A 27,962-nucleotide genomic window follows, 5' to 3' on the forward strand; every position below is an offset into this window, starting at 1 on the left:
CTCCCTAAATACTGAAGTAATTACAACAAAAGACAAACAATGAGCTGATGACAGGATTTGCAATGTGCTTTGTGTCGGCAGAGAAGTCAGTTTTACTATGGGGGTATCAGTTAACGAGATTTCCTATTTCAGCATCAGGTGTTGCACCTTCTTGGAAAGGTGCATTAGCACAGAAAAGCTACATTACAATAATTATACGGATTTTATTTACACCTACAAAATCAATTTTGAGTTAAAAATGGATACCTCTGTGCCCAGTTACTGAAGCACATGCTTTACAAAATGGGCACCCTGTTTTAACACCAGAGCCCAGAAGCATAACTAAAGGATTGAGCAAGAGACTCATCTCATAAATTCTGTTGCTTTTGTTGGTACTAAAATGAACTGCAAAGTTGGAACAACTGAATTAAAATACATTTGTGTGACAAATGGCCCTACTAACAGGGCTGTGTGGAGAGAATGGGGAAAAGGGCATTAAGTACAGAAATAAATATTTTCAGAATTACATAGGAGTCCACCATTCTCTAGTGGTAAACCCCACAATGCATCATTCTGAGACTGCACAGATATCAGAGGAGTCAGAAGTTGCATGACTAACCTAATTACCAGTGCACACATTCTCTCTCTCCACTAGCTCACTACTGTGGCTCATGAATCCAGACTTCAATTAGAAACTGCCTTTTATCTCCCTCATCCTGGCCAAGGCACCAAGCAGTGCTTCAGATGAGTTGCTTTAAAATTTATCTTTACTTTAAAAAAGTAAAAAGATATTAAGAGCTAAGTTGCAGCAAATTAGTTTCTTAAACTTTAAAGCAGCAGCTAGGCTAAAATATGGGATTTAGTGTCTTGAATTTCTTGGTGATGAGATTCCAACTTCGCACTTGGCTGGGAGATGGTGCAGCTCTGTAACTTCATCAAAGAGGCCAAATCAGCCAATGAGAACACAGCTTTGGATAATCAGTATCCAAGGACGTACTATTAACATGCCATTATGGGCTCTTCCAGGGTGTGATCTTAGACACTGGTGGAGCTGAGAGGAGAATGAGTTTTGATTAGGTATTGTTCTCAGTCAAGGAGTGAACTAGCACAAGAGAATGGACTGTGATGAGAAGTTGGCATTGGGTCATTACTTTGCATAGCTCCATTTGTCATTGTTCTCGTTTCTGGCTGTACACCTGTATGGGACGGTAGGGTTGAAGAGGGGGCAGTTAGTTTTCATTTTCATTAATTCTATACGAGTCCATCGCTGTAGCATCTTAGCTGCCCCCATGAGGAAAAAGTATGTGAATGAAGTGTAGTCGGTTTTATTTGACCTGTTTCTCTTGCAGATAACTATTGAGGCAAAATCTCTGACTTTTCACAGGTTTTATTTTTTCTGTTTATGGGTTTGCAGCATACTATGGCCAACACTAATACGTTTCCTCAGTTGTGAGTTTACCACCCATCCACTAAGTCCCAGTCGGTGCTTATGAGTCCCCTGTTAATTAATTTTGGGTTTGCCAAGGGCAAATGGTGTTGTTACCCTCATAGGGAATTAATTCAACAGTCTACATAGCACAGCAGGTGTATGTCCTTAAGCAGGTTTCACTAAAGACTGGCACATTGTGAAACAAGTGAAGTGACTACTGCTGCATTATTTGGAAGTGGCTGTGCATTTCTTGTTGATCTATTTAACTGCCCTTTTGGAGATCTGAATTTAAACAGTTCTCGGAAATAACAGGAAAAAGACAAGAAACTTAATGTGTGCCTTCAAATGAAACCGATTTGTTCTCTATCTGCACACAATAAAAGCACTAAAAGAACAAAAACATACATTCATAGAGACAATAGGTAATGTCTTACAATAGGATTAAAAACTTCACATCAGTATGTGATTGTTTTGCTGGTACCAGAGTACTATATACAGTAACCAAAATGTATATACTGTGATTTTGTATTATGATCTCAGGTTTCTGGTGACACGTATAAGCCACCCTAACTCTTCTTTATTTATATTGTGAATTGAAAAGGACAGCCATGTTATCTACTCATCCTTCAGTTCTCACCACGTCCCCACTTCTGAAGTCTCTGTACTAGTTTACGCTTTTAACTTAGTACAATATTCTTTCCTTAAATCTACCTTCATTACCTACATCTTCTGCCCCCAACTGTCAACAAAATTCTTACTTGACTTCTCCTTTTGTCTCCTTTGCTCACTCAGCTTTGTACATTCTTTCCTCTTCCCTGTTAGAAGTACACCAAGCTCCCCTCTTCTTCTCCTTCAGTAACATGTCCAAATATTCCAGCCATAGTGACCATACAACTATGTGTTCTGCGTTATACAGAATTTTGCCTTCTCGTGCCTTCAGATTTTAAACTCTGTGGGGCACAGACTGGTATTTTCACATAATTCACTAGTGTTCAGTGCAGAGTATGCTTATGGTACTACATAAACAATAACAGTAATATACAATTTTATAACCTTGACGTCAACTACTAGAGAAAATATATGATGAAATGATTAATCAAGTGCTGGTTTCTTTCCTCCTGCCACACAAAAGTTTCATCAATTGCACAAATTATAATAATCCTGATCTGAGTTAATCCTGGTTTACACTGGCTAATTCCATTACCCTAAATTATCATGGGTTGATTCTATTACCCTATGTCAGTGTTTCTCAATGTGTGGCTCATAACCCGCAAGAGGTCAAAAAGGGTAATCGGGAGGTCACAAGGTATTGAAAATTGTATGATGTTTCAAAGCAAATAAAATCTCGCTCCCCCATTCCCTTATCCTTCAAGGTCATGTATTCTCTCTCTCAACCTTGTCTTTCTAAAAAACTGGGACCAACGTGGCTACAATAACACTGCAAACAGCCTCTTGAAACACATACAAAGTAGAGCTATTGTTATCAAAGATACACTTTTTACTCTTACATATACCATAAAAGGGGTCTTTTATTTTGTTTTTACCCTCCAAAATAAGGGATGTCATCCTGAAAAGACTGAGAAACACTGCCCTATGCTATACAGGTTAATTACAATTTACCTGATCCCACCTCTTTGAAATCTATGGGAAAACCCCAGTGGTTTCAACAGGAGGCAGATCAGGCCCAATGTTTCTATTTATCTGTAGAGGTGAAGGTTGAGTAAAACTTACCTCCAACTCTTTGACAATCTTGATGATTGACTGTTGAGACTCGGAAGCACATTTTTCCTTTATTAGGCCTTCATTCTTCAACTCAAGATCTTCTTTAGCTTTTAAAAGGTTTTTACACTTATTAAAAAGTTCTTGAAGTTCTACATCCTTTTCTTTAATTGCTGCATCGAGTTTCTAGCAAAACAAAATAATGGATGTAATTAAAATCCTAGAAAGCTTAGTATTACTACAGCAAAAAATGTATAACCATTAATATAAACTTCAAAAGCAACTTATTTCAGGTATGTTCTTTGTTGTCTGGTGAAAAAAAGTCCAATGTAAGACCACAATAGGAGAAAAAGATAGCATATTGATTGCCCCTCTTTGATTGCCCATTAATGTCCAAAATATTCAAAATTCTTTTATATTTAAATAGTTAAATTAGAGAGCGTAGAAAATGCCAAATTAGCAGCACTGATACACTAAAGTATGAGCCCAAACTGAGTACCAATCCTGTAGGTGCAAACACTCTCAATTCCTACTGACTTCTGTAGTAGCTAAGGGCACGTGGGACATTGCTAGAGAGCATCTTTTATCCGCAGAACAGGTTTAAGCAGGAGCACTTTCAGCATCCCCAGAGCTGCCCATCAATGCACCTTAATCCCGTTTTGAAGGAACTTCCTTATAAGGATGAGAGAGCAGTTCAGTATCAATACCCCTTCCTTAACTTCTAGTTTCTGGGGAGCAAATTGAAACAGGTTACCAAGGGAGGGTGTGGAATCCCCATCATTGGTGGTTTTAAAGATGAGGTTAGAAAAAACACCTGTTCTGCCTTAATGTGAGAGGATGGACTTGGTGACTTCCAGCCCTACATTTCTATGAATACCCTGGACGCTTTGGGAGCTCTTAAAGCATCTCATTACAGCAGCAGAATCTCTTCATGAACACGGGAAAAGTTTCCTCCCTCCCCCACCCTAAATTTCATAAACCCTAATAAGAACTCTTGTTGAAAGCCACACAGCTATGTATCTATTCTGCAAATACAATATTATAAAATGTAGAGGATCATCATGAAAATCAACAGTAATTCCAAACAAAAATGGGATTTTGTAATCATTCTCATACAAAATCAAGTGACAAGTTTTCATTTCAGCTTACATCTACCTACCTGAAGCAATAGATCCTTTTGATTGACACTGTCTGTTAGTCGCTTGATAACTAGTTCTTGACTCTGCAACTTCTGATTGCTTTCACTCAAAAGAATATTGTAATGATGTTCCACTGCTTTTTCTCTCTCAATCATTTCCCCGTGTAATTTCTCTAGCTGATTTCTAAGGTCCTACAAAAAGATGAAACTGAATATTTAGAAAATCAGCTTCACAAAACACTTGAGTGACAACCCATGCTATTAGTTTAACTTTCCACTGCTTTAAATTACTCCTATCACTGAATGTTCTAAAGAATTTATCCGAGTCACTGTCTTCCTTTTAGCATCTTAAGTTTAGGCAATAAAACTTTAAGAGTGAGGTGTCAATACTGTCTTACATTAATCTATGATATTATTGTCTTAATGCCTTTCCTTCAGAATGACTGGACTCAAAGGCAGTAGAAAATCTCTCTCTCTCACACACACACACACACACACACACACTTTGTCACTGTCAGTCAGCATGAACACTCATTTCTTAAATCAAAGCAATTTTACGCCTTTGCCAGAAATAGGAGAAAATGGCTTAGTGGTAATTCAGTTTGTCATCTTTTCCTTCTTCCATTCACACCATGGAAATCCTTGCACTAAGGCTGTTTTACTAGTTGCTCTTGCATTAACCAGAAGGCAGAAGTGTTCAATCATTTCCCTTCCCTTATAGCATGAGCTTTAGACACCAACCAGGGAAGAAGAAATGTTAGTCTTGTGATGAAAGCACTGGAGTGGGCTCCACAAATGCTTCCTGTGTGACCCTCACTTACTCTCTCTGTGCCTCAGTTCCCCATCAGTCAAATTCATGTCTTGCTTAAATAAACTGTAAGATCTTCAGCACAGGGACTACCTCTAACAGGATCCATGTACAATAGCAAGTATAATGAAACCAGGATCTTCGCTGCTGCTTCTAGGCACTACTGTAGTACAAATAATACTAACCCCCTTATTTTGTCAGAGACACAGTCACAAACTTCCATATGTTCTACCTATTTAAGTTCCTAATTCTCCTAGCAATCATTTCTCTTGTCCGTTTGAAGTCTTTCATCTACAGGTGAGGCTACATGTGAGGGTCAAGAGGGCGCATCCCCATCAGAAGTCTTTGGGCAAAGTGTGTTTCAAACAATAATATAAGTCCACTTCCTAACATTTGATTGCTAAAGGGATCAATCGCAAAGAAAATGGAACTATATGTGGGAGTGTTTGCAGGATCAAGCACCAGCACAGTATATCTTATTACTAGACAAATTCCAGTCACAGGATGGAGGAAAGAGGCAGGATAGGACAAGGGAACAAAACAGAACGGTAACTTGGTTTCTCATAGTCTTCCTCTTCCCCCCCACCCCCCATCCTACTTCCACCATCAGTCATTAGTTGCTTCCATGTAAAATGATCTGTTTATGGTGATTTTGCTAGAAGTTTCAAGACTAAGAAGGGAAGGAGGGGCAGCTTGTTCCCTATAGTGGTCTTGTTTCTATATTGATCTTGTTTGACAACTCCTATTTCACAGTAGAGAGCAAAAATGCTCAGTGCAAGGATTGTATAATAGAATGGAGGAAGATACCAGTTGTCAAAAATTGCTTTGATGTCATTTAAAATATACACTAGTATGCATAACTTTAACTGTTTTTAAAACCCCGTAGAGCCACATGATCTTTAAGGAACACTAGTTTGACTTTCATTACTAAAGAAGTGTATGTGTTAAATATTGTATGCTCTAAATATTTTACATATTGCACACACAGTAGTCACCCATAAAGAACATTTACCCAGACTGGTATTTAACACATCACAGTTACTTCCTATTCTAAGTATAGAGAAATAACAATGGTTATACTTTAATGGCAATCTGTTCATTAAGGTTTGTGTGATTTTCTTGACTTAATTACTTGCTTTATGCAAGTTCACATCAGACCCTTATTATTTTGTTTTGTGCATTAAATACCAATTATTTACACTGCCTTTTGTTTTACTTTATTGAGCTTAATATTGGCACTCACTTTAAGAAATAATTAATAGACACTTCAGACCCCAAATCTGCAAACTAACTAATACAAGTAGTCCACGTGAGTTCAGTGGGATTACTAGCTTGGAGTAGAGACTATTTAAGTAAGGACTGCAGGATCAGTCCCAAACTTTGTGTTTGCTGAAGGCACTATCACCATTGCTCTCATACATACACTTGCTCTCAAATGCATTTCCATTTCCACCAAGTTAGTGACCAAATTAATACAGCTTCCAGTGCAGGGACAGAATGACCTTTGTGAAGGTAGTATGAAATCGCAGGACTATAGTTGCTTTTGGCTCCAAGTTACAGAATTCCTTATTTGGGTCACATCAATCATATTCATTTGCAACATGTAAATTGGCATTCAAGGCCTGACTGAAGAGCTATGATTTTAGTGATGCATTCTATATATAGCTCACACCTTGACTTTTATTTTTCCCCACTACATTTGGAGTCTACATTTCATTTTAGGCAGCTAAGACTTTAAAGTTAAACACTTGTGCTCTAACCCTCTCCTAGAACTCCAATAAAGCCCAGAAACTTATTAGCTTTGATAAAGAGAAGTCAGAGAGAGCTTTATAGATAGAAGTCATAAGCAGACATGGATAGAAAAGAGGTTGCTTTTTCCTCCTCCTTACATGATGTAAAAAGCAGTACTTGTCAAGAAAGGCACAGAGACTGCTTCCTCCCTGGAGTAACAGATGTTAACGGCTAAGGGGGAAAAAATTTTGAATGGACAACATGTAGTGGTTCCTCAGAAAATGTAAAGGATTCTGTATGTCCATCTGTAGAGATAGTAGTTCAGCCAATGAGATTTCCAAATCCCTGCTACACTAAGCCATGACCAGAACTGAAAATTATTTTCTTTGCATGGGCTAGGCTTCTATAACACACAAAACTATCCATCACTACAGCAGATTGGTTGAACAGAAGAAAGTCTATTGTTTTCTATACATTGAGTTACACGTATAATATGGTAGCTACAGCCCTTTACAATGCTTTCTGACAACCTCTGTCTCAAGGGATTTTTCCTATGATTAATGATAGTTAGTTGAACTTAGAAAAAATGAATTTGAAACATTATAACTAATGTTGGTTGAACACAGGAGTGAGTGCCTCCCCCCGCCTTGTCAGATGGAAAACAGGTTGGTGAATAATTAAGGCTTGAAGCCTTGAAACCTCTCTTTCAGTTTCATTTCAAGAAGGAAGAGCAGGTGGTAAATTCTGGCTAATGAGTTATTGTGCACTTCCCAACCAGCTGATCAAATATGACTATAACTGAGAAATAGACCTTAATTGCCTGTATTTAGAACAGGGTAGAATAGCTACTTAAGATATTTCACCATCAAAGCTTGAACAAACTTGTGAATTTTACCTAATATTGAGACCATGTTGTATACACACACACACACACACACACACACAGAGTAGATGCCCATGATATTTAAGATGTGTCCATCTTTATTCCTGGTCATTCTATATGAAGCACTTTGTTAAACAAGGTGCATTTCAGTAGTTGATTGTTTTAGCAACCAAACTATCCAGAGCTGATAATGCTGAGATACTGTCTAAAGACAGTTCTCTCTTAAAGACAAAAAATAGATGATTGAGCACCAGCTAATACATAAGGCTGGGGTGGTGTGTTCTTTTGTTGCTGATGTTCCTGTTTTTAATTAGTTGAAGCTAGCTAAAAATCCACTGAATAAAGAGAATGTGAAAGTAGGACAGGGTAGCCATTTTGAAGAGAGGCCCTATTCCTATTCATCATGAGGAAGATCTTAACGGTTTATGTTGATGGTTTGGGTGAACAGATCCCAACAGTCTTTCACATACTGAACTTAACTGATCTTTTCCACTTTTTCCAATGCACAAGCCTACCCCGCACTCTATCAAAATATTTCCTTGACCATTCTTTACTGGCCAGGTCAGAAGTTGGGTGGAAGCACCCCTCATGGGCTTTTCTCCTGGACACAGACTCCCACTTGCTTGTTTTGATATTATTTACAAAAATAGATTATGATTATTCTGTGTGAAAGGTCATTAAAAATATCCTAAACAAGGACAGAGATGAAATGGCATCTAACTATGAATTTGGATAAGGGTTCCTATACAGTTCAGATCCATTTTGTTAGTTTTATGTCTATTTAACTGTATGCCAGTCCATATGAAAATAATAATAGAACAGCTTTTTTAAGGCTGCTCACATAAAATGTTTGCATCAGATCACTAAAATGGTTTTCTGTTTCTCAAAGAGCAAGATATTATAGCACACATTTTTACTCCCACGTACCTTCTACTCAGTGAGCCACAATTCATAGGCAATATTATATCCAAACGTACTTGCAGCTCCGAAACTGAAGCAGAGGTGGTGAAACTACATAAGAGCAGGAGTAGATCAGGGACGTAATTTTTAAGACTGCTCATCTTTTGGCAGGGACACTTTTCCCCAAGGAACTTAAACACTTAGATGAAGAACTTGGCCATAATTGAGTCAAACAGACTTCTCCAATGGATGTAACTATGTGAATCCCACCTCAAACCTGTCTTTCCTGTATACATTTATATTCTAGCTCCCTTAAGAGAAGATGAAGGTTCTGGGTAGAGAAGACGGTTGAAGATAAAATACTTTAAATCAATAAAATGTGCTTTTTATGGCTGTTGTAATGACAGGAATCATCCATTGTCTTTTTTTCCCCCTAACCTCAATGCACAGAAGAAATTTCAAGGAACAGCAGGGACAGAGATTCTGTGATGGCAAATGAACCACACTTGAGATCAAACTAAAGCTACAACTAAAATAAACGGATATTGTAGAGAAAAATATATATTGTTTACAGAGAAAGAGACCCCTCTACTGGATTTAGACAATATTGCAAGAGGTCTACTGCAAATTTTGTATATAATTAGTACAGTGAGAGGCCTTTAATAATTGGAGTACAGTGCCCCCAGCAGAGAACATTTAACAGTGGCTGAAGCTGCTGTAATACAGAGCATAACCTCACTGACACCTTCATATGACTAGCCTGTAACTATGCACCCTTTAATAATAAACAGAGTTCAGCCTGTCTATGCAATCTTTTTTCTCTACAGATGCAAGTTCAGTAATTCAACATGGCTCAAGGTCAGTCCTTGCTTAAAAGCAGCAATAGGGATTTTAGGAGTTGACCATCCCCAATGGAGAAAGATCATCCCCTTTGTTTATGCTGTTGCCAGAACAGAAGAACCAGCCCTCACTGAACCAGCAGGTGAGAAGTTCAAAATAAAATCCACATGAGAAGCCACGCAAGAGGACAAAAGTTGTGCTTTAAGCTAGGCACTCAGCATGAGGCACAGCTTTTACTCAAAACGAAGAACGAAGGAAACCTGCTCTCGCTTTGTTGCTGGAGCCTTGCTTGCTGAAACAGAATGTGCTAGTCTGGACAAGAAAACAAGGTGAAAGGTCCTAAAGCAGAGAACTGCAGAGAAATTAATAAATAGACACCGCACTTAAGGCTTGTTTTGGATTGTGAGCAGCCAATCCTTTGTTAATGAGATTTTTACAAATAGAAACTGAAATTAAAAATTATAGAATTTACAGAGAACAAGATGTGATGGTAAAAACAAGCAAGAATTCAGCTCAAGGTTGTAACCCTTAAATACTTTACTATCATACTATTACAGGGCTGAAAAGAAAAAAAGTTTAAGTTAGAGTAGTGTAATTTAAGATAATTTACAAAATATGTAGTCTGCCAGATACAACAGAATTATCATAAATGTACACTACTAGATAAGTTAGAGATTCTACCTTCAGGAAGATTGAGACTTTCTAAAAATTAACTTTTTCCATTTACCACTTATTTACTGATTTTATATAGGACTCAACCAGAGGGCTTTAATTAAAAATAAATAAAAATAAGATCTGAAGAACATGCCCCAGTCAGTTAGAACAACTTAAAAGATACACCCCAAATCTTGTCTTAACCCTCTCAACCATGTCCTTCTGAAGACTGACTTTGGTCACTGGCATTTAACTTTCAAAATGATTCAAATGAAATTCAGAGTGCAGAAGTGAATACATTAGAAAAGAAAGACATGCTAGATTAAACTTCATCCACTATTTTAAAAAACGAGAAAAATGTGATAACAACATTAATGGTTTTGTCGCCTCTACTCTTCTGTAGTTGTGCTTCATCCAGTTCCCGCTCCATTTTCTCTCTCTCTAGATTCAAATCATTTAGCTCTTGATCAGTCGTTTTAATCCTCCTTTGTAGTTTACGGTTCTCTGTATCTTTTGTAAGGTTTTCGGAACGCAGCTCTGCTAGGAGGGTTTCTTTTTCCATCAAGAGAGCTTGATAATCCTCAGCACCCTAGAAGAGAAAGCAGCTTTCATAGTCTGTACATGTACTTTATGAAGCTTGGAAGTCTACACTCCTGCCTATATTTCCTCCCCTTTCTCCCTTCAACAATTTCATTCAACTTGCAAAATTCAGTGTAATATCAATTATCCAAATAGCATAGGAACATTACCTTATTTTGGGTAATTAAGATCATTTTCAGAGTAATAAAGACCTTCAGTGAGATCCAGGTTGGGATAACAAGTAGTTCGGTAATTAAGGTTTAGACCAGTGATTCTCAAACTTTTGTACTGGTGACCCCCTGAGGGGTCCCAACCCCCAGTTTGAGAACCCCTGGTTTAGACAATAAAAGTTAAACTCCAAAGGAGTCTAGAGTGAAAATGAGAAGAATTTGGGGCTTTTAGAAGTGATAATAGTACATAAAGCTTTTCACATCCAGGTCATTAGTTTCAATCCAGGCTATCAGTGGCGACCAAGTCATAAGCATGTTGTGCATATGAACTCGAAGGCAGTCACTGTTCACTTCAGAACATATACACCACTGTAGTTGGCCTCCTTGTTGATGATCACAGCAGAAATGATAATGAAGGAATGGGCCATGCAGCTTGATTTACTGACTGACCCAGAGCAGGGGTCCCTTCAACGCAGTGTTGAAATTAACTGGCAAGATAATGAGGGGAAAGGTTTGCTTTGCCACCCACCATGCTACATTGGTTCTGCAGACAGGAGAGTTTAGTTTTCAACTTTATAAAACTAACACCCTTCACAAGACCAAAGTGGCCCGACTGTATTTCTCTAAATGGGACTCTACTGGTGTAAAACTGCAAGGGTTCCAACATGTAAGCGATATATACATTCAGGGGCCAAAAGCTATTTGAAACAGAACTGGGGATAACAGTTTATATTTACACAATTTTAGTGTTCTGCTTTTTTATTTTAAACTTTATCTTTTCTGAGATCAATTTATAAAGCAATGCTAATTTTTGAGCTAAAAGATCTTGTTTCATTAGATTGTGACTGCTTCAATTCAATTCAAAGCAAAAATGCCAACAGTCGCTAACATTCAGGGTATATCTACACAGCAAAGAAAAACCCATGGCTGGCTTGTTGACTCGGGCGCATGGGACTCAGGCTGTGGAACTGTTTCACTGCTGCATAGACTTCTGGGCTTGGGATGACAGTCTAGGACCCTGCGGAGTGGGAGAGTCCCGCAGCCCAAGCAAGCTCCAGTCCAAGGCCAGAAGTCTGCACAGCAATGGAACAGCTGAGTCCCGTGTGCCCAAATCAACTGGCATGGACCAGCCGCAGGTTTTTCTTTGCTCTGTAGACATATCTCAGTAGCTTTGGTGCACACACATTAGCGCACATAACACTCCTGGGACTCTTTCCACAGAGATCAGGAAGAGAAGGAACCTCATGACGGAACATCGTTTTCTGTTTTTAATGAGTGCTATTTTAGTTACTCACTTTGGGAATCTTAGTTTTATTAGATTTTGGATTTAAGACAAATGCACAAACATAAAAGATAAGATGTGATTTTTGGTTCTGTGATCTATTTTGAAGTCCAATACTCATTTTACCAAAGGCTTCCTGTTCCATAAAATGAGCCCTTTATATTGCACAACCTACCATAAAGTCCTTTTCTCCTCTGCACACGTGGAAGTTATTAAATTCCACTGTTTTATTACAAACATTCCACTGTTCTAAAATAAACATTTCACACCTATTACAAAAAACAAAATAAAACAAAAACGCCAAGTCTCACACACCCACTCCTAGTCTGCTTATGAAAAGGAGACAGCTATGTGCCATCACCACACTTATGGCAATGCAGCCCAAAATCTTTCACTATTTTCCCAAGTGGTCTCATCATATACGTGAATAGAAGAAACAAAAGAACTCTGCAAAAACCCTCAAGAAAGACTTCTGTGGTAGATGAGAAGTTACTCAGCACCACCAGTTGAGAGGAAAGAAAGAAGCCACTCGAAGTCTATCTTCCCTGGCATGGTTCAGACTAACGTCAACGTGTGCAGTAAATTTTCATTCAGCACTTGTGAGATCATCAACAAATTTAAACTGATCACTGGAGTTTACCAAAGCTAGTGATTTTTTTTCTTCCTACACTAAATAAGAAAGCTCTACACCATCTAAAATATGGAGTTTCTACCCATGCCTCCAGAATATTGGAAATTTATGAAAATCTATTCTTATTTTACATTTAAAGATTACTCTCTTTTTAATTTAATTATTCATTCTCACAGTTGCTATTAAGAAAAAGAATTGAGGAACAAGATAGTCATGAGACATCTGTACTTTTAGTGTTCCATAATTTAAAAACTGAATTACTTTAGACAATTTGCTTAACAATTAGACACTTTAAATTAGTTTTAGTTTCTTCACCCACTGCACCTTCTGCATGAAAATACTGAAAAGCAATTGAAATTGTTTGTATCTTACCTTGAATTTCTGGATCTGAGCTTTGTGGGTGGCCTCTCTTGCCTTAGTCAATGAAACATTTAGATCTTCAATTTCAGAATTAAGATCTTCATTCTTTAGACAAAAGAAATACTCATGGATGCATGAATACAAGTATCAAAAAAGTGACAGTGTCAAAACAAAGATCTTTCTAAATGGGCAGAGTTGAATAATAAATTTATTCACCCAAAGGTAAACAAACAAAAAACTTTATAAAACACTGAAAATGCCCAACTGAGCTTTATACGTAAAAAAAAGCAGTACAACAACTATACATACAAGTTCAATAACTTGTGCTATGTGTCCACACTGTTCCACAAATATCTGACCTTCATTTGAAGGTGGCACCCCACTACCCTGGCTTTTGTTAAAATTAAGCTCATTCTCACAACACATAAGGTATTATAGCTTGTGCCTTTCTGCCAGATCTACAATTGCTTCTGAGGATTCAGTAAGAAATTCTCTCTTCCCATCTCTCGCAAGCAAGTGTATCAGCTCAGTCATGTATCTTTTTTCCATGGTCCAAATATCAAAACTCCAGCCATCACACTCCAATTTCAAGTAGCAAATATGACACACAGTCTTGCACAGAACTGTTTGAATGTGCACTACTGGCCTGCTCCAAGGCCTACTCAAATCAGCTGAAAGACAGCAGCTTCAGATGGATTAGTTCCTCAATTATCTGGATAGTTCTAACCAGAAACATACAATCAACATACCTCTTTTTCCTTTGTTTTTAATGCAAGAGTTAGACCTTGAATGGTTTTATCCCTTTTCAAACCATTTTTCTTTTCAACACTAAGCTCATTCTCCCTCTCTCGTAGTTCTTCTTGAAGAGACTAAATAGATTACATTAGGTTGCACTAAGTTAAAAAGGTTGTACCAAAATACACCATAAATGCACAGTATATATTAAATGCACTAGCTCATGCAGTTCTTACATCTCATTAGTCAAACCATTAAAGCAGAATATAGACCAACTCTAAGATGTCTCCTTACAGATCTGTGACAGGAATACGATGAAGAAAAGCTGATCTACCGGGATGGGCATGAGTATCAAGCGTACTGTCTCAATATTTGAGGAGTTCTCCTATCTACTTTGCTGTTTGGAAATAGGCTGAGCCTTTGCTTTGTCTCCTAATACAACAAAAGAAATTTGCCAAAGGTTCTGCATTAATCCAATTTGAATTACTAACTCTTCACGTCTAAGAAAACATAAGAGAAAAGACTCCCCAACATACAGGTTATAAATGTTCAAAGAGAAACAAGTTTTAAACATACCTGGATTTTTTTTTCCAAGCAATTTCTCTCGTTTCTAAGTTCCATTTTAACAGCCTATAAGAACAGAATAATTGTCACCCTGAAGTAAAAAATACTCTAAACTTGTGGGTACCATCATTAAAAATCAGACAGTTAGTACTTCATATACAGACTTTCTTTTGGAACTTGTTAAGAGACGTATTCCTCCAAACTAAGTTAGTTAATAAAATGTATAGTTATAGGACTCCAACATTATGACAAGACTATATTGTAGACTTCTAGAAAACAACCTCTCCCAAATGAGATCTTTCTACAGAACTGTACTCTGGAAAGTTAAAGAAAAGCCATGTTCCTTGATGACACATGACAACTCTGCTTGACAAGTTAACAAAAATGCATTTTTAAAGGGGCAGTTATCTATGACAGCAGGGCACACTTAAAGTCAATTTACTAAAAATTGCTCTATTTTAATTAAGATTTTTTGAGGGGTAATTTCCCCAGAAAAGAGAGAGACATAAGCAGCAGCAACTTATACTTTTACATATCTTTAAGAGGACAGTGGAGTAAAGGTTATTTATTGTACCAGTAATAGGAGTCAAATCTCTCTCATCACTATTACACCCCGAGAAAAGAATACTGTTTCTAAGGTGGACATAGCCACGGTCACTTAATAATAAAGGAACTGATTTTGGCCCACACGCCATAAACTGGTTTTAAAAGAACTATGTTAAGCCTGATAAACGTAAAAAATTATATTCCTGATCAAATCAACCCAGGGTAGATTTTCTGAAGGTTTCAATCCTTTCAATGAGTTTCTATAAAGAGCTAGAGCTCTTCTGAGCTTTTAAGTCCACTCCTCAGACCAAGTGCTCTCCTTCCTATTATTTGATTTAGGGCAGAAAGGAGGGAAAGGTACTGTTTTAAATTGATTGGAACGTAAGACACTATAATGAGCAGAAAAACCCAAAACCTACCAAGGATAAAATTTCTTAGACGCTTGACAGCTTCCATTATTTATCATCTGGATTCTACCATCAATCCTCATTTATGGTTTGAGGAGAGCCCTGAAGACCTCAAACTAGCCTTAAGACTCACTTCTGTTTTCCAATCTTCAAGATAACATTTGACTTTCTCCACAAGGCAAGTAAAATAGACAGGTGACTGGTAGATAGTTCCCTCTGTAGAATTTGGGGGTTGGCCTTCTCTATTTTCATGAGACCTGGTTATGCCTATCAAAGCCTCTCATTCAGACCACAGCAGTGAAGAGATCATTTTAACTTTCACGTGATATTCTGTATTACATGAGGAGAGTTCTCTATTAAGGGGGAAAGCCTTAATAAGAATTACATGCCTATTGGCTTCAGCTCAAAACATCTAGCAGATTATTTTTGGATTTCTATTATGAGACAATGATATATTATGTGTTACAGAATTGGGTAGAAAACGTAAAATTACTAAAAAAAAAAAAGTAACCACCACCTTTGATGTGACATCTAAACAATGAAAAGCATGAAGTGTGGTACTGATCAATACTGGCTGCCAAAACTACAAGGTGACCAATGAAAGGAATTTGGGATGGAGAACTTGAAGGGTGGAGGAGGCCACTAAAAGTTAGCTCGAGTCACTTATTTACAGTTATCCTTAAGACCTTTAAAATCCTAAACCATGTTAGATTCGTAACGTTCAAGTTTTCAGTCAGTTTCCTCACCTCTATCTCACTATCTTTTTCATGACTCAAAGCAACAGTAAGTTCTCTGATTTTTTCTGCTGATAAGTTCCCATCACAAGATTCACTTTGAGACTTCTCCTCTTCAAGGTGCTGAATTATAGCTTCTTTACTTTTCAGAGACAGAGTCAGCTGCTCTATAAGTCTAAAATTACAAGATGTGGATATTAATTTTGCGTTGTCATTGAAAACCAAATCCCAAACCATTGTGGCAGATTTTATGGGCAGCCTCCCATAGGACAAAGAGTACTGGTAACATTTTGGAAAGCACTCTCAAAATACCAACCCCTCTCTTTCCCTCCATAGTTACCAGAAAATTTAAAGCAAGCAAGCAATACAATCAAGTTATCTAAAAAGAGTTTTTATTTTTTAGGAACAATACTCTTTTTAAGTACTGGTGAGAAAGCAAAATGCTTAACCCTGTCATCCTAACATTTTCCACATGAAGAGTGCTGCATCTAAACGCTCTCTAATATTTAAGAGCCATCGGTACAGACCACTTCCTACCAATTTCCATATTACACACACAAAGTAATGAATGGCAGAACATGCATATATTAAAAATATAACTGGAAGGAAATATGTAAACTAGAACACATATTAGAATACTTATGTCTTTACACAGAATGGGACGACAAATGTCAGTTACAGTCCCTTCGTTAGTCAAGTGCTTGTATCACACCTAAATTGCTTCTATTGATTTAACTAAAAAATAAAAATAAAAAAAATCACAGTTGAATTTTCAGCCCCATGTGACAGCAGTTCCCAAACCACTGTCCCTGGACCACCAGGAGTCCACAAAGTTCTTCCTGATAATCTACAAAATAAAATCTTTTGATCAAATAATAAAGGGATTGGGAGTACAGTCTCCAATGAAGTGGTCTGCAGACTTTAAGAGCTGGAGATCCTCTGCTGTGTAGCAAAAGCAGTGGATCACCACCGGTGTTTGGTGGAATAACATTTTGAATGTATCCTCATATAGTTGTGGTTGTAATTCAAGACTGACGCTCCTAGACTCTTATATTGTCAAACTCATGCATAGTGAATATTTCAGTCCTTACAGTACACTTTCTCAAGTGTTCTACTCCCGAAAGTATTTGTGCTGATCCAGCATCCAAGCATCTATCCCTGGTAGATCAATGCAATACTGGACCATAAAAATTGAGACATTCTGATCACCATCTTGTTCTCCCACACTTTAGCAGCTGCTCTCTCACAAGCTACTAGAGTTAGAAATTAGTGCTTTACATCATTTGAAAACAGCAATTTAAAAATCTCAGGAATTATCAAGCATTTGTTTCCAGGTCAAGGGATTCAGGACAGTAGCTGGTAAAAATCATGATGGAATTGAAGTGGTAGGAGGAGCGCAAGCAGAAGCAAGATAGTATTCAGTATGGCAGGATTTAAGGTAAAGTATCTTATTAGGGCAAGTGAGTGACTTACGCCACTAAAGAGTTCAGATTCACAATTTTCCAACTGTACAAAACTTTTATATCTGACGATTTATGAAATATCACACCTAAACCTGTCATTAGTCCAGTAGTCTGTTTTAGGCACTACTCCAAGAACACACATAGGAAGTTAAAGGACTCGGACAAATGTAACCTTATATCTGTTAGTAGTGTGGACCAACTGTGCAATTTACCATCCAAGAATCAGAAGACCTTCTTTACAGTTAAGCCCGTGATGACAAATTTTAAGAGCTCGACTAGACTTTCACTGACAATTGACAACTTTTGCCGGGACCTCTGCTGACTAGATATACATTTTTATCACACTTATTCACAGAAGTTCTGAAGTTTTAATTCTAAAGGGGAAAAATGCATAGAACCTGATATTCCTCTCCCCGCGCTTGTGCCCACGTTCACATTGCCTCATGGTCACCAACTCATGATTCAGGCACTTTTCATCTCCCACCAACTCAAAGACCTCCAAAAACTAACCAAAACATTTACAGTCCAAACTGCTGCACAATATTTTGTATTCCTGCTAGAATGACTAACCTCAATGGACGTGTCAATGGGATTGAACACCATGAAAGCAGGAAATGGATACAAACATACAAATCACAGCACACACACCCCTTAAGCAACAGCTCAATAAGCATATTATTCTTGCACACAGATAAAAAGCAATGTGGCCACAAACATGCTTTAAAGCAGTACACGCGTTTCTAGGTCACATGCTCTCCCCCACTCTTCATTTTCAGACCACATTTAAGGCTCCATTTTCCTATCAAACATGTAGCTTGTAACACTGGCTGCTGTGTTTGTTCAACAGCTGATTTACATGTGTTAACACTCCTGGATCTCAGATGTATATGAGGGTAGGATCAAGCCCTTAAAATCTATTTCATATTGACTGGTTTGTTTTTATCACCTTTTAACAATTAACATTTTCCATTAGTTAGAGAGATTACCAACAGACGTCTGACCTGTCTTTTTCTGGCAGTTCTGTAATACTATCCAGCTCCTTCGGATGTGTATTTGTAATTGTAGAGAGTTTTTGTTCGACAGCCAGTCTTAGAACTTTCTCCTTCTCTGTCATGGCAAAGGCTTTTTCCACTTCTTCTTGGGCAGCTTTAAGATTCTACACTCAAAATAAACAAGCATGATGCATTGGAACATTAACACAAAACATTTAGCAAGTTCTTCCATGCTACATTTCCCTTCCCAACATTGTATATGGTCAACCATTAAGTAAGTTTAACATCCTTAACATACTTTGCACCTCTAGCTCACCCATCACTAAAATCTGCAAGTGCTCTATAAACATTAATGAATGAACCCTCAACATTCACCCGTGAGTAATGAGTATACAATCTGCATTTTACAAAATGAAAGAAAATTAGGTATAAAGAGGTGAAGAGACTTGCAGCAAGTATGTAGCGGACCTGGAAACAGAACGGAGCTCTCCCAACTGCAGTGCTTTGCTTTTTCCACCAGACAATGCAGGCTTATCCTACAACTCTTGAACTTGAGAAATAAATATTTACAATCAAAATCAAGGAGATGTTAAAGGGCCTTTTACTCTGTAAAAGATCAAATCGATATTCATAGCTATGATGGAAGCAAGAAGTACCCTTTCCAATATACATTGTCCGCAGTGTTCATCAAGAACTACTATCAACACACACTGTCCACAGATACGTTTTTCTCCCCAACACCAACCAAAACATAGGCAAGATCACTAAACTCTCGCCAAGTTCTTCAGGAATTTTCTGATGACATTGGCTGTGATAAAGAGAATACATACTCTCCCAAAGTACATGAAGCAACTGATCTGAGTGCTTATGTTGAAAATAACAAAATGGCTAGACTACTTTCTAGCATATCCTGTAGCCATTTCCCCGACACTGTCTTTGTCTCCCTGTGCACTTCTCAATCTTCCTTACTCCTCCCATTCTCACTTTTGTGCCTTCTATGAGCTTTGCTCCCTATGCCCAGAACAGTCTCCCTGTTATCTGCCAAGTAAACTCGCCTACAAATTGCTTCTATTTTTAAAAAAAAAAAAAGCTTCTCTAGGAAATCCTTCATCATTAGTAATGCCCAGACCCTTCCACTCCTGAAAAGTTGTTTTAGGTCTTGTGTGTGTTTACTTTTAAATCAAAACCTCTTCAGGACAGAGAACATGTCTTGGCTATGTCCTTTGGAGCTGTATAAACTTAGGGTGCTGTATAAACGTATGACGAATAATATTCCTATGTTCGTCTGATTCGTCCGATTCAGAAGCATAAAGAAAATTAGCCTCAGAGGCCCACACCATTCTTTCCAAGTTGCATGAAAACACTAAAATAACCTTGATATTAGAAGATTTGCCAATCTTCTGTTTGATGAAGTTCTAGGCAAACAATGGTTTGATGGATCCCTTTGGCACAGAGAGGATTCTCTCCACCCACTGACATTAAATTACTAACACGAATGAAATGCAAAAGAACACTCTGAGAATACAAATGTTAAGATTCCAGCAAACTATAGGGAAGGTTAGAGTGACTGCTATCCCTCTGAAGGAGCTCTCCCCCTCTAGGGATACTGCTAAGTCTTCCCAACGGAGAATGCAATCCTGAAGCTCATAACAATACTGCTTAAAGTATCTTTTCTCCTGAGTGGGAGAGCACAGCTTTGGAATATGTCAGACTGCATCAAGTACACATCTTTTGGGAAATCTTTTCCCAGAGAAGGAACCCATACTCACCCACAAAATCTCACACCCCTGGACAAATTATACAAGTTCCAGGTTGTGATAGGTTATCAATCTATGACGAATATATATTTCTGGAACTAGGTACATGCATTTCCAGCAAAGGACACTTAATATAAATTTGTTTGCCAAGTGGTTCTGCCTCCCTTCTTGATGATGAGAAAGCATTTTTGTTCGAGGGGGAGAGGGGGAAGAAGGACGATCTGAGAGCTCCCAATGTCAGGCCACTCAACTGTGAGCACATATCCCAGAACAGCAGGTTTTATCATAAATTAGTTGTGAACACTTGGGGAATCCCCTTGTTAATCCTTCAGAACCATATCAATGACCAGTATTTGGCAGAAGTAACCCATCACTGACATAGAGGAGTTCAAGAAAGTTTTGCTAAGATACGTTCTAGGAGACATGCAAATTAATGTGCTACCAGACTCCAGCTGCAGTCAACACTTGGCAGACGGGATGTCATAATCCAATTCCCACCAGCACCAAAGCAGATACTGGAGTGGAAGGTGAGTGAGCAGAATACAGGAAATCCATCCATCTTCCCAGGAATAGGTATTGCAGGTGACCTCTCACAACCCAGTCACATATACTGAGCACAGGCTTTACAAGTCACCATGTCACAGACTCAGGCCGGTATATAAAGGTCTCTAACCCCAGAGTTAGGGGACCTGTGGAAGGACACCACCTCTTGCACCTCTTTCACTTCCCTGGCAAGACCTTTCAGAACCCAATCCCTCATTACTCCAAGTATCACGGATAACCTTTCACCTCTCCTGCAAAGGCCTACCTTGAAAGAGATGGACTCCCCAACCCCAATTAGGAGATAATATGCCTTGTTCTAAACATACTCAAAATCCACTAGAGAAGTAAGTACTTTGTGGGGTTCTGCACATCTTCCACATTCCGAGATTTAATAATATTTGACAAAGCTTCCCCATTCATGGCATTTATTCTTTTTTTATTCTGGCTATTTTTCCAGTGAAGCTGAAACAGCAGCTCTGAAAGCAGCATTTAAGCAGGGCACAATGGTAAATATCTCAGCGGAGAGCACAAAGGCACTAGGGAGCTCTGCACAGTAGAGTCAATAACTAATTCAATTACTCTTCAATATTGGAGACTTGCCTCTTCCAAAAGGTTTATTCTGCTGGTGAGAATTTCTTCCACTTCTTGTACTTTCTTGTGAGCCTCTTCTTTCACGCGCTGTATTTCAGCATCACCGCCTTGAGCCAAGCTTTCAACAGCTTTACTGCATGAACAAGATGTAGAAATCTCAGCATTTAAAAAAAAAGAGTGTGGATCATGCTCATAATTAGTGCTTGTACTTTTGAGAAATAACAAGGTAATTGGGCATCTTTCTATTCTTGCATAGGTGACAGACATGTACTAGCACGATCAGACTATGGCTGTACAGTATGACACACTTAAAGCATGGGGCATGCAGATTATATAGGCAAAGGGATTCCAATGTACCTGCATGGTATGTATGTTATTTTACGGATTAAACAGAAATGTCTACATTTATATAACAACGATTGGGGTATTGTCTCTGCTTGATATAAGGCAATGAGAGTTCGCTACACAAGTCTTGTCACAGTTGATAAGAAAGAGGCTTTTATCATTTCTTTGATAATATATTATATATAAATTAGATACTATCTTGATGGTTTTAAGCTTCAAAAAATTCTCGCAAGCCTCTGGCAAGGTTAAAATTTCCACAGAAAGCAGCATTACAACAGAAAATGAACTAGTTGAAGGGTACACATATCTATAAAGCCCTGCCCAATTCTTTTTTCCCTAGTTTTCCACGATTTTGTTTGTGATTCTTATATAATGAAGTGGCAACCCTACCTTAATTGTGCTTTACCTACTATTTTTCCTCAATTCTGCTTTCTATCATAAGCTTCAGTAGTGCATGCTTCCCTACCCTGACCAGCAATATGCCTTAACCATGATCTGGAGGGATCATATTTAAGGGTAATTGGGCAATTCAGTCTTCGGGGCCCCATTGGAAACTAGGCCTCTCTCAGGCTGCCAACAAGAGGACTCATTAGTGACAATTTGATACTTTGTGAGGTGAACTACACGGAGACCTAAATTCATTGAACAGATGCCACTTAGCAACTGTTAGATAGTAACAGCTTTCAGTCACTACCAACCTAGATTGGTTTTCAAGCAGGCACCTGGAGGTGAAGAGTTTTCTATCCAATTACCAGTCCTCCCAAGCCATCCAATTTTTCTACAATACACATCTCTTCCAGTTATACATAGATCTGAACAACATACTGATAAAGTCAGAATCCAGTTAAATATTCACTGGATAATACCAATTGGAAGAGCTTATTCTAATCAAATCTAATTAAACCCAGATTTAAAATAAATAAATAAATAAATGTGCACACTTTTTAGATTTTTGAAGAATGGGAAGTGGCATGTTTCACTTTGAATCAGTATTGAACCAATGTCCTCCCACTAATGACAGTGACACTTCAGGTACCATCTTTTGGATGAGATATCAAAACAGATGCCCTGATGGCAAGTGACCATTAAGCTCTGGGGACATCTTGATCTTTTACAAGCGTTGGGATGTTAATCCAGTCCCAAATTTTGGCAATTACGTTCTATCTGCTCCTGGAGGTTCAGGATATGATATGATATTTGATATGATATTCTTCACTGCCTATTCTAACTATGTCCTTTGTGCTTTTAAACAATTACAGTATTTCACTTCAGAGATAGGTGAAGCAATTTCTACACACAAGTTTGAAAAATCCTCAGGGATCCTCATGTACAAAAGATACCAAGACAACTCATTATATACATGGCAAGTTCTTGGCAGTCCTAACTTCTAGAAAGGTTGCAGACCCTTAGAGAGACAACATACTTACGAGGCTTTGATGAGCAGTTTTTCCCTCTCCTGCAGATCACGTTTCAGACTTTCAACCTCAACCTTCAGCTCAATATTCTACAAGACAAAGTTAGATGATAAGATGCCACACAAGCCAGTGCAATGCACAAAGTTAACCCTGCATGTTGATTACATTTTCCTCTAATAGGCAATAACAAATTAGGTCCAGAGTATGATGGAAATAGGAAATTACTTCTGATTCTTAGCCTTTAAAAGAGTCTTTATTTTACAAGGCTTGAAAATAGTCTCAAAAGTCTCTAAAACTTCTTAAAAATCATAACATTAAAACACCACAGTATATATGTCACACGACATTAAAGACTATTTGCCTTTTTACCATATTTACAAGAAAATTTACCATTTTTTTAAACAGATCAAACCAGACACCTTGAGTTGTTCACAGCCATATAAGTGGTTTTGCCTACACAAGGCATTTAGGGTATGTCTATACTACAAACCTAAGTCAACCTATATTATGTTAACTTACTTATGGTAATTACTTATGGTAATTACTTATGGTAATTACTGCGATAGTGCATGTCCACACTACCCTCCTTGGGTCTCTGGTGTGTTTCCTCACCAAGAGCACTTCCACCAACCTAAGAGGGGCAGTGTGGGGTCCTGAGAGCCCGGCCTCTCAGCTCTGCTGGCAGCTACCTGCCAGGAGCCTGACTGCCCCACAGGCTCCCAGTGGGCTGCCCCCTCTTACCTGCCCGTTCCCCACAGGGAGTGGGGGGAGGGGTAGGAGGGAAACTGCCCAGGGCTTCTCGCCCCCTCTCCCTCCCCTGCCCCGGCTCCCAGCTGGGAGCAGGGTTCCAAGCCACCCAGCTCTCCAGGGAAGCAGAGGCTTTCTTGTCAATTTCACATCGCCTGTAAGTAGCATAGCAGAAAAAAATAACTTAACATTCAGACAGACGGTGTAAGTATGACATTCAGGTGGTGTAGGAGCTTAGAGGAGAGGAAAGTGATCAGGAACAGTCAGCATGGATTCACCAAGGGCAAGTCATGCTTGACTAATCTAATTGCCTTCTATGATGAGATAACTGGCTCTGTGGAGGAAGGGAAAGCAGTGGACGTGTTGTTCCTTGACTTTCGCAAAGCTTTTGACACTGTCTCCCACAGTATTCTTGCCAGCAAGTTAAAGAAGTATGGGCTGGATGAATGGACTATAAGGTGGACAGAAAGCTGGCTAGATTGTCAGGCTCAACGGGTAGTGATCAATGGCTCCATGTCTAGCTGGCAGACGGTATCAAGTGGAGTGCCCCAGGGGTCGGTCCTGGGGCCAGTTTTGTTCCGTATCTTCATAAATGATCTGGAGGATGGTGTGGATTGCACCCTCAGCAAGTTTGCAGATGACACTAAACTGGGAGGAGAGGTAGATACGCTGGAGGGTAGGATACAGAGGGCCCTAGACAAATCGGAGGATTGGGCCAAAAAAAATCTGATGAGGTTCAACAAGGACAAGTGCAGAGTCCTGCACTTAGGACGGAAGAATCCAATGCAAAGCTACAGACTAGGGACTGAATGGCTCGGCAGCAGTTCTGCAGAAAAGGACCTAGGGGTTACAGTGGATGAGAAGTTGGATATGAGTCAACAATGTGCCCTTGTTGCCAAGAAGGCCAATGGCATTTTGGGATGTATAAGTAGGGGCATTGCCAGCAGATCAAGGGACGTCATCGTTCCCCTCTATTCGACATTGGTGAGGCCTCATCTGGAGTACTGTGTCCAGTTTTGGGCCCCACACTGCAAGAAGGATGTGGAAAAATTGGAAAGAGTCCAGCGGAGGGCAACAAAAATTACTAGGGGACTGGAACACATGACTTATGAGGAGAGGCTGAGGGAACTGGGGATGTTTAGTCTTCAGAAGAGAAGAATGAGGCGGGATTTGATAGCTGCTTTCAACTACCTGAAAGGGGGTTCCAAAGAGGATGGCTCTAGACTGTTCTCCGTGGTAGCAGATGACAGAACAAGGAGTAATGGTCTCAAGTTGCAGTGGGGGAGATTTCGGTTGGATATTAGGAAAAACTTTTTCACTAGGAGGGTGGTGAAACACTGTAATGCGTTACCTAGGGAGGTGGTGGAATCTCCTTCCCTAGAAGTTTTTAAGGTCAGGCTTGACAAAGCCCTGGCTGGGATGATTTAGTTGGGGATTGGTCCTGCTTTGAGCAGGGGGTTGGACTAGATGACCTCCTGAGGTCCCTTCCAATCCTGATATTCTATGCTTCTATGACTTGAACTTTCATTTTCTTCCTGCTATGACTGGTCTGGTAGATTACATTGTGAACACTAACCATCAGTGATGTAACTGAATGAGAAGACTCCAATAATCACAGGAACAAGTTATTTAAATTAAGATTTCAGAGGAGAAGGAAGCTCTGATTTATTGTTCTAATAATTTAATTGTTCATTGGCTAGTACTAAAAAATTGAAGTTAATCTTTCAGATTGTATAAAGATCATTTTAATCCCTTTATTATTGCATATAATTAGACTGAAGTGAAAAGAACTGGCAATACTAAAATTTCCAACAAAGGATGTACATCAATTTTTCAGACAGTAGAAACTGTTTGGAAAGATACACAATTACTTACAACGATTTTAAATACCTACAATTTTGTAGATATCTTCAGTTGGACCATCAAATTTCTGCTGCATTCGCTCCTCCAGAAAATATATACGAAGCTTTAGATTGAAGTTTTCTTTTTTCAGGTCAGTTATTTGCTGTTAAAGAAGAAAAATAAACCAACCATGTCACATTTCACAAGTAAAATTGATATTGTATTTGCTTTAGTTCCTCACAGTGCAAAAGGCAAATAAAATGTAATAAAGATCATGGTCTGTTAATTTGTGAAGATATGAGATCTTTAAAAAAAAAAAAAAAGAAGCCCTACTTAAAAAGTTATCCAACAATGGAAATGGATACAATCATCTTGACACCATCCTAGTCAAAAGTAATAAATTAATATTCCGCAAGTACACTAAAATTGTGGGACCATCTCACATGCACACGGCTCCCTAAACCATCCTCCCTTAGGCTACTTCTGACCTTCTAAACCTCTGAACAGCTTTCAAATCAGCTGCTTCACCCCTTACATCGATCCAAAGAGAAAGAAAGAGAGACCACCACCTTTTCCCTCTTCTCCATTATGTGGAATTCCTCCTGCCTATTGCCCCCCGCCCCCCCAAAAAACACACTGGCACAAGATCTAGCATAGGTAATACACTTATTAGTAATTTGGGACTGGATAAGGGCCAGTATCTTGGCCCTTTCTAAGATAGAAACACACCACTTCTAATGATACAGCTCCCTGCAAGGCCATGAGACACTGGCCCTTAGGGGAAAAAACAGTTATAAAATAGGTGTTTGTTTTTGTTTTGTTTTTAAAACACAACACATTTTAGCATGACATTTTGCAGACCAGAAGGGAATGCCCCTGCCCCAAAGGGCTTATAAATCATGTATTAAAGCAGCCTGGCTTTATAGACAAAAGGATTTTTTAAAAAAATAGGTTTAAAATTTTTTTGTAGTAGTTATTTTCCTATAAAAAGGAAACGAACAAAATACATGGAAGTGTGGAATATAAAGGTTTTATTGGTAAAAGTTTGGGATGTCGCTACATCAATCTTGAGGCAAAGCCACGGTAAGCCTTGTCATCTCAATCAAATGCCAATAAAAGCTTTATCCTACAGAGTCACATACTTTATAGCACACCTGTTAGCGTATAAATACACGCAGGGTATTAAAACAAGTCTTCTTGTACATATGTCCTTTAACAATTGTGACTTTTAACTTTCCCAATAGGTATAAGGCATATTAGTTAATGATTTAATTAAAGAGAAAGTCTCCTTTTAAATTTTTTAAGAGATCAAGCATGAAACATGTATTCAAATAAAACAAGTGTCTCCTGCCAGCTGCTTTCTGGAGAAAGAAACCGAATATGTAACTGAGCTACTAATAAAATATTTATATAGGCTTCTCTAGAATGACAGTGTTGTGCAGCTTGTAAAAATTATTAACAATACAATTTTTTAAAAGATGATTGGCCTGTAAAAGTTAATTATTTTTGCGGAAAAAAGTAACTCAGAGCCCCAAAATGCAATCTCTTCCTCTAGACTAAGTCGTTCTTGCTCAGTGAGTAGCCTCGTAGTTACTTCCAAAAGTAAGGACCACCCAAGTGAGCCTGGGTTTTCAGGATTGGGCCAAAAGTCTGCACACACATTGCTGCAATAGGAGGAACTTTATCAGACTTTGGAAGTCTTCACTCCACAGTACTAAAAAGCAAAATGAATGATGACGAAGAGCGATAGAGCCAAGCCTTGTCTACACACACACACTCCACTGATTTAACTAAGGTGTGTTGTTGCACCAATTTAGTTACACCAATGCAAATCTGTGGAAATACACAAACCAATTTAAGTGTTCACACACAAAGCTGCGCTGATTTAATTAAACTGGTGCAACATCACACCTTAGGCCTGGTCCAACATCACACCTTAGGCCTGGTCTACACTGGCGAGGGGGGTGGGGGAAGGAAATCAATCTAAATTATGCAATGCTGTTAAGATATAGATATTCAAGCCTGTCTGTAAAGACCTATACTTTAAGAATTTAGGTATATTTTTATAATTTAGCTAATTATAGAGGTATAAAAGAAAGAATCTGTGTACGGGCCTTCTCTCACTGTGACAGTCTGAGGCCCTGTTCTTAGGCTAAGGCCTTTGGCAAAGCAGCAGAG

General features: G+C 38.6%; 1 protein-coding gene across 7 annotated transcripts in view; it reads right to left on the reverse strand.

The window, feature by feature from the left end:
* Positions 1-27,962, reverse strand: part of CDK5RAP2 (CDK5 regulatory subunit associated protein 2) — a 106,385-nt gene that overhangs the window by 68,781 nt on the left and 9,642 nt on the right. For 6 of the 7 annotated variants that reach the window (XM_077836194.1, XM_077836192.1, XM_077836191.1 and 3 more), the window contains exons 4-14: positions 25,837-25,947; positions 23,208-23,284; positions 21,445-21,568; positions 18,554-18,708; positions 16,102-16,264; positions 14,415-14,468; positions 13,853-13,972; positions 13,116-13,208; positions 10,452-10,670; positions 4,287-4,457; positions 3,140-3,313 (exon numbers count right to left, since the gene is read on the reverse strand). In XM_077836194.1, coding sequence (XP_077692320.1) covers positions 3,140-3,313; positions 4,287-4,457; positions 10,452-10,670; positions 13,116-13,208; positions 13,853-13,972; positions 14,415-14,468; positions 16,102-16,264; positions 18,554-18,708; positions 21,445-21,568; positions 23,208-23,284; positions 25,837-25,947 — 1,461 coding nt within the window. The remainder of the gene's footprint in view (positions 1-3,139; positions 3,314-4,286; positions 4,458-10,451; positions 10,671-13,115; positions 13,209-13,852; positions 13,973-14,414; positions 14,469-16,101; positions 16,265-18,553; positions 18,709-21,444; positions 21,569-23,207; positions 23,285-25,836; positions 25,948-27,962) is intronic. The other variant, XM_077836195.1, reaches the window with a different exon arrangement.

This window comes from Eretmochelys imbricata, chromosome 16 (assembly GCF_965152235.1).
Source record: "Eretmochelys imbricata isolate rEreImb1 chromosome 16, rEreImb1.hap1, whole genome shotgun sequence".
NCBI lineage: Eukaryota > Metazoa > Chordata > Testudines > Cheloniidae > Eretmochelys > Eretmochelys imbricata.